The sequence below is a fragment of the Saccostrea cucullata genome, unplaced genomic scaffold (genome assembly GCF_032062105.1).
Source record: "Saccostrea cucullata isolate Sc308-1 unplaced genomic scaffold, CSIRO_AGI_Scuc_v1 ctg2273, whole genome shotgun sequence".
NCBI lineage: Eukaryota > Metazoa > Mollusca > Bivalvia > Ostreida > Ostreidae > Saccostrea > Saccostrea cuccullata.
Genome location: NW_026936295.1, coordinates 5,560 through 12,577, shown reverse-complemented (window position 1 = coordinate 12,577; position 7,018 = coordinate 5,560). Strand labels below are relative to the sequence as shown.

Below are 7,018 nucleotides of genomic sequence, written 5' to 3'. Positions count from 1 at the left end.
TGTAATTGTGCTTATTGGATTTAAAAATTGAAAATTGGGTATTGTCCGAAATTATCAATACACTGCTGTTGCCTTGGATATAGGGACGCCGTTCGGGGCGACATACGCAATTGCTTGCAATAGCAGACTCTCTACTTATTTTTTTTCTATTTTGTTTGTATCTGCATGTAATAGAAAAAAGTATTCAATGATATTATAAAGCAATTAAAATTATCCATTACAATGAAATTAATTTCAAGTTTCATAAAAAATAATAAAATGTGTTTGTTAAGAGAGTTTGTGAGATTTTTGTGACTATATACACAGCTGTTGATGTTTTGTCAAGTTGGTAAACATCTGTTTTCAGTCCAACCAATAATTATCCTATTCAGTTTCTTTTTAATGACAAAGATACAAAAACAAATCAATTATTCCTAGTCATTTTTTTTTTTAGAAAAACAGCTTTATTTGGTCCGACAAAAATGTTTTTGCCGGTAGGAGAAAATGACATATTTTTTTCTTCTGTGTCAGAAATAGTTTTGATCGTGGAAAAGAGGAGCAGACTATGCCTCGAGTAATGGGTTGACGATGAGAGAAGATGACGTGCGGGGGGAGAAAAGGGAAACCCCCTATATGGAGGAAGAGGAGAGGTAGAGAAGGGTTGTCATGGTGAAGCCTCGAGAGGACAGGAAGGAAGAGGAGCTAGGAGAGGCCCAACAAAGGGGAAAAACGGGACAAAAGAGGCTTCTGGGAGTGAATCCGAGGTAATGGGGGATAAATTATTATTTGTTAAATGTCCCAATTAGCTCTTTGAGCACAATTTTTTATTCTTAATGTCCATGCATTTATATTATTTAAGATGTCCCTTCATGTTTAATGTTAATGCATTATGTTCTAATTTCTTTGACTGAGTAGTAAAAGAAAATCCCGCATAATTTGTACCACAGGGAGACAGATATTTGTGTCTACATTAATTCTGTAAATGTTCTTGTTAAAAAAACTTACTGTTTGGGTGATATATTTATGTTAATTGAACAAGAACCTCAAACATCTAACAAAAAGAAGAAGAATTTATGATATCTGTTGTAACAGATTTAATTCGCTATAACGAATTTTAAGAAATTTTTATTATCACTTAAATTAGTTGTAACAAATTCGACAATTCGTTATATGGAAATCAAAAATATATTTGATAGGTCATAAATGGGCTACCGTATATTTTATATATATTTATGTTAATTTATATCTTTGTTAATTGGACAGGAATCTCAAACATCTAAGAAGAAAATGAAGAAGGAAAAGAAGAAGCACAAGAAACATAAAAAGCACAAGAAACACAAACACAAGAAGAACAACCCGAAGGGGGCTGAAGGAGAGGTGAGTTATATAGATTGTCAGGAGGAAAGGGGGTGAAGGAGAGGTGAGTTATACAGATTGTCAGTAGGAAGTGGGGGGCTGAAGGAGAGGTGAGTTATACAGATTGTCAGTAGGAAGTGGGGGGCTGAAGGAGAGGTGAGTAATATAGATTGTCAGGAGGAAGGGGGGGTGAAGGAGAGGTGAGTTATATAGATTGTCAGAGGGGGACTGAAGGAGAAGTGAGTTATATAGATTGTCAGGAGGGGGGGGGGGGCTGAAAGAGAGGTGAGTTATATAGATTGTCAGGAGGGGGGGGGGGCTGAAGGAGAGGTGAGTTTTATAGATTGTCAGGGAGGGGGGAGGGCTGAAGGAGAGGTGAGTTATATAGATTGTCAGGAGGGGGGTGAAGGAGAGGTGAGTTATATAGATTGTCAGGAGGGGGGTGAAGGAGAGGTGAGTTATATAGATTGTCAGGGGGGGCTGAAGGAGAAGTGAGTTATATAGATTGTCAGGAGGGGGGGGGGGCTGAAGGAGAGGTGAGTTATATAGATTGTCAGGAGGGGGGGTGAAGTAGAGGTGAGTTATACAGATTGTCAGGAGTGGGGGGGGGCTGAAGGAGAGGTGAGTTATACAGATTGTCAGGAGGGGGGGGGGCTGAAGGAGAGGTGAGTTATATAGATTGTCAGAGGGGGGCTGAAGGAGAAGTGAGTTATATAGATTGTCAGGAGGGGGGGGGGCTGAAAGAGAGGTGAGTTATACAGATTGTCAGGAGGAAGGGGGGGGCTGAAGGAGAGGTGAGTTATATAGATTGTCAGGAGGGGGAGGGGGCTGAAGGAGAGGTGAGTTATACAGATTGTCAGGAGGGGGGGCTGAAGAAGAGGTGAGTTATATAGATTGTCAGGAGGGGGGTGAAGGAGAGGTGAGTTATATAGATTGTCAGGAGGGGGGGGGGGGCTGAAAGAGAGGTGAGTTATATAGATTGTCAGGAGGGGGGGGGGGGCGGAAGGAGAGGTGAAGGTATATATAGATTGTCAGGAGGGGGGGGTGAAGGAGAGGTGAGTTATATAGATTGTCAGGAGGGGGGTGAAGGAGAGGTGAGTTATATAGATTGTCAGGAGGGGGGTGAAGGAGAGGTGAGTTATATAGATTGTCAGGAGGGGGGGTGAAGGAGAGGTGAGTTATATAGATTGTCAGGAATGGGGGGGGGCTGAAGGAGAGGTGAGTTATATAGATTGTCAGGAGGGGGGTTAAAGGAGAGGTGAGTTATATAGATTGTCAGGAGGGGGGTTAAAGGAGAGGTGAGTTATATAGATTGTCAGGAGGCGGGTGAAGGAGAGGTGAGTTATATAGATTGTCAGGAGGGGGATGAAGGAGAGGTGAGTTATATAGATTGTCAGGAGGGGGGCTGAAGGAGAGGTGAGTTATATAGATTGTCAGGAGGGGGGGGGTGAAGGAGAGGTGAGTTATACAGATTGTCAGGAGGGGGGGGCTGAAGGAGAGGTGAGATATACAGATTGTCAGGAGGGGGGGTGAAGGAGAGGTGAGTTATATAGATTGTCAGGGTGGGGGGGGTGAAGGAGAGGTGAGTTATACAGATTGTCAGGAGGGGGGGTGAAGGAGAGGTGAGTTAGATAGATTGTCAGGAGGGGGGGTGAAGGAGAGGTGAGTTATATAGATTGTCAGGAGTGGGGGGGGTGCAGGAGAGGTGAGTTATATAGATTGTCAGGAGTGGGGGGGGGGTGAAGGAGAGGTGAGTTATACAGATTGTCAGGAGGGGGGGTTAAAGGAGAGGTGAGTTATATAGATTGTCAGGAGTGGGGGGGGGTGAAGGCGAGGTGAGTTATATAGATTGTCAGGAGTGGGGGGGGGGTGAAGGAGAGGTGAGTTATACAGATTGTCAGGAGGGGGGGTTAAAGGAGAGGTGAGTTATATAAATTGTCAGGAGGGGGGGGGGTGAAGGAGAGGTGAGTTATATAGATTGTCAGGAGTGGGGGGGGTGAAGGAGAAGTGAGTTATACAGATTGTCAGAGGGGGGCTGAAGGAGAGGTGAGTGATAAGGTCAGAAGGGGGAGGGGGGAGTTAGGGGGGATAGGGAATTTTTACAGTTTGTCAGGCATTGTGGGAGGGAGAAGTATAAAGGGTCTGATTGTAGAGATGGGCTATACAGATTGTCAGGAGTTGGGCTTGGTGGGTTTTATTGTAGAGATAGGGGAAGGGTATTTATACCCCACACAACTAGTTGCGGGAGGTATAATGTTTTTGACCTGTCCGTCAGTCAGTCAGTCAGTCAGTCCTCTTTTTTTGTCAGCGCAACTCCTCATAAACCGCTGGACAGAATTTCGTCAAACTTTGCAGGTATTTAGGACACAATGTGTAGATGTGCATATTACCAGGAAATTCCGATTCCATTATTTTTCTGGGAATTTCCGCATATTTTAACTTGGGCATTTGGCCATACCTTGAATATAGAGATGAACAGTTTGTCAGCGCAACTCCTCATAAACCGCTGCACAGAATTTCATCAAACTTTGCAGGTATTTAGGACACAATGTGTAGATGTGCATATTACCAGGAAATTCCGATTCTATTATTTTTTCCGGGAATTTCCGCACTTTTTAACTTGGGCATTTGGCCATATCTTGAATATTGAGATAAACTGTTTGTCAGCGCAACTCCTCATAAACCGCTGGACAGAATTTCGTCAAACTTTGCAGGTATTTAGGACACAATGTGTAGATGTGCATATTACCAGGAAATTCCGATTCCATTATTTTTTCCGTCAATTTCCGCACTTTTTAACTTAGGCATTTGGCCATACTTTGAATATAGAGATGAACAGTTTGTCAGCGCAACTCCTCATAAACTGCTGCACAGAATTTCGTCAAACTTTGCAGGTATTTAGGACACAATGTGTAGATGTGCATATTACCAGGAAATTCCGATTCCATTATTTTTGCGGGAATTTTCGCACTTTTTAACTTAGGCATTTGGCCATACCTTGAATATAGAGATGAACAGTTTGTCAGCGCAACTCCTCATAAACCGCTGCACAGAATTTCGTCAAACTTTGCAGGTATTTAGGACACAATGTGTAGATGTGCATATTACCAGGAAATTCCGATTCCGTTATTTTTTCCGGGAATTTCCGCATTTTTTAACTTGGGCATTTGGCCATACCTTGAATATTGAGATAAACAGTTTGTCAGCGCAACTTCTCATAAACCGCTGCACAGAATTTCGTCAAACTTTGCAGGTATTTAGGACACAATGTGTAGATGTGCATATTACCAGGAAATTCCGATTCTATTATTTTTCCAGGAATTTCATCACTTTTTAACTTAGGCATTTGGCCATACCTTGAATATTGAGATGAACAGTTTGTCAGCGCAACTCCTCATAAACCGCTGCACAGAATTTCGTCAAACTTTGTAGATATTTAGGACACAATATGTAGATGTGCATATTACCAGGAAATTCCGATTCCTTTATTTTACCGGGAATTTCCACACTTTCCAACTTAGACTTTTTGGCAATATTTAGAATATAGAGATGAACAGTTTGTCAGCACCACTCCTCTTAAACTGTTGTACATAGTTATTTTTACCCCAAAGAGTTTTGCCTATTATTCAAGAAAATTTCTCTCTCTCCCCCCCCCCCCAACCACTTCAAATTAATGTTTGGATTTGTATAATGCCAAGAAATTTTGATTCCATTATTTATCTGGAAACTTCATTCCACATTTAAATGTCCTCATATGTAAGACATTTTGATGTGAAGATTTTTTTGCAATTATTGCCCTTCTTGATCTATACTATGTATTTAAAGTGCACTGTGCCTTTCATTATGTGTTTCACCGTCAAGTTTTGGGGGAGCGTGGGGTATGTGAGCTAGCTCACTTTTTCTTTCATTAGTATCTGATTGTAGAGGGGGGTTATGCAGCAGGAGTTATATAATGTGATCGACCATATTTAAAGGGAAAACCTGTGAGTTATCTTGTCATCGGGAATACAAGGCACTATAAATACAACCTCTATACTTGTCAGTGGGGCTGAATGAGTTGATTGTAAATTGCTGTGTTTATCTTATACGCAGGATTCAGACAGCCAAGAAGACCTGGAGGCCCTGGAGAAACGGTTAAGAGAGAGGGCGCTGCAGTCGATCCAATCTAAAGAGGAAGTGGAGCGTGAACGACAACTCCGAGAAAAGGCGCTACAGTCAATGAAACGTCGCAGTGGGCCAGACAGCAGTGATGACGACTCAGACTGAAGTGATGTCACCATGTGATGTCATTATAGAAAATGATGCCATAATGTACAGTGATGTCACAATTGAAAGTGATGTCACAATGTGTAAGTAATGTCACATTGTATAGTGATGTCACAATGTAAAGTGATGTCACAATGGAAAGTGATGTCACAATGAGAAGTTATAAATGTAGGGTGAAATCCCAGGTTGAAATAAAGTCAAATTCCCAGTGAATGTGGAAATCCTATAACATTAAAGGAATAATTATTTGAATTTCTTGCATCATAAAATCATGATAACATTAGTGAAATTTTTTTTCTTGTTATGAAATGTGACATTGACTGTGTGGGGATTAACCACAATTGAGTTATACATTATTACTGATAATTTCTTTTATTAATATTTAAACAATATTGCAGACTTGATCAGTGATTTAAGAATCCATTTAGAGTCATTTTGCTTGTGTCTGTTTATTCTTATTTTAGTATGAGAAAAATTTGTCATTCTGCTGAAAGCATCATGTTTGGTCTATGAAATGCTGTAGATATTTTGTGATTTTTAGCTGATAATCTTGTTGACTCTATAATGTGTGAGAGTGGAGAAGTGGCTTTCATTTTGTAGACTTGTATTGCTTAAATCTTAAAAACAAACATGAAAATACACCTCTTGGAATTATTTTAATTCTGGCGAGTAATTTGATTTTTTTCATGTATCTATTCATTTGTTTACACTGATATATTTTTTTTTGTATAGGAAAGATTTTATCAGAGGAAACAAATGAATTGAACATGAGTGATTATTTAAGCATTGAATTCATATTTTGGGATGTCTTCGCACACCTGGCTGTGCTGACAAATTGAATACCGCGCGTTAGCGCGATATGATAATTTGTCGGCACGGCCAGGTGTGTTATAGGACCGAAGACATCCCAAAATATGAATTCAATGCTGATATTTACATTCTCTAATTTTTCCTTTTCATAATTGCTCATTTCGTTAATCTTAAATGTGAATTTAGAGCCCTTCAAAACTGTCGTGGTTGATAGATGTAAGAGCTGTCTGTGACGTCAAACGACGTTAGATGACGTTGCAAAGTTAAATGACGCAAACAAACTTGCGAGGAAAAAAGTGACAAAATAATTCTTAATGCAAATTACGTTAATTTTTACGTCAATTTTTCAGGGTTAAAGTTTTTCATTAAATTGAAATAAAACATTTTACATTTTGATGTTCTTAGAGTATTGAAAATGCATTTAGTTCCTACTCTGTATTCTCACGCGCGGTGACAAGGTTTCGCATGTGTTATAGAAATTTGAACGTCGTGGATTTCTAATAGATTTCATAAGAAAAATTACACTGAATGTAAATATTGTAATTTATAAATAGGACATAATATAACTAAGGTTTTCCTTCCACTTAAAATGCAAGGCTCTGGATTC

At 40.0% G+C, this 7,018-nt stretch overlaps 1 protein-coding gene across 3 annotated transcripts; it reads left to right on the top strand.

Annotated features, from left to right (window-relative positions):
• The first annotated feature begins 579 nt into the window (after positions 1-579).
• LOC134245337 (serine/arginine repetitive matrix protein 1-like) lies at positions 580-6,242 on the top strand. Of its 3 annotated transcripts, none has more exons than XR_009987393.1 (4): positions 580-743; positions 1,243-1,356; positions 5,428-5,669; positions 5,708-6,242. XR_009987393.1 is itself a non-coding variant. In XM_062727635.1 (3 exons), the coding sequence occupies exons 2-3, from the start codon at positions 1,267-1,269 to the stop codon at positions 5,599-5,601; spliced, it is 264 nt and encodes an 87-aa protein (XP_062583619.1). In that variant the 5' UTR covers positions 580-743; positions 1,243-1,266; the 3' UTR covers positions 5,602-6,242. The 3 variants fall into 3 exon arrangements, 1 of the variants encoding a protein (XP_062583619.1); XR_009987394.1 differs by having other exon boundaries at positions 5,428-5,688; positions 5,726-6,242; XM_062727635.1 differs by having other exon boundaries at positions 5,428-6,242.
• Positions 6,243-7,018: the final 776 nt, after the last annotated feature.

What these genes read in the sequence shown, in the direction of transcription:
- LOC134245337 (XM_062727635.1), top strand. Translation starts at nt 1,267, where the DNA reads ATGAAGAAGGAAAAGAAGAAGCACAAGAAACATAAAAAGCACAAGAAA. An exon ending in CGAAGGGGGCTGAAGGAGAG is followed by an intron (nt 1,357 to 5,427) that starts GTGAGTTATATA and finishes TCTTATACGCAG; the next exon opens with GATTCAGACAGCCAAGAAGA.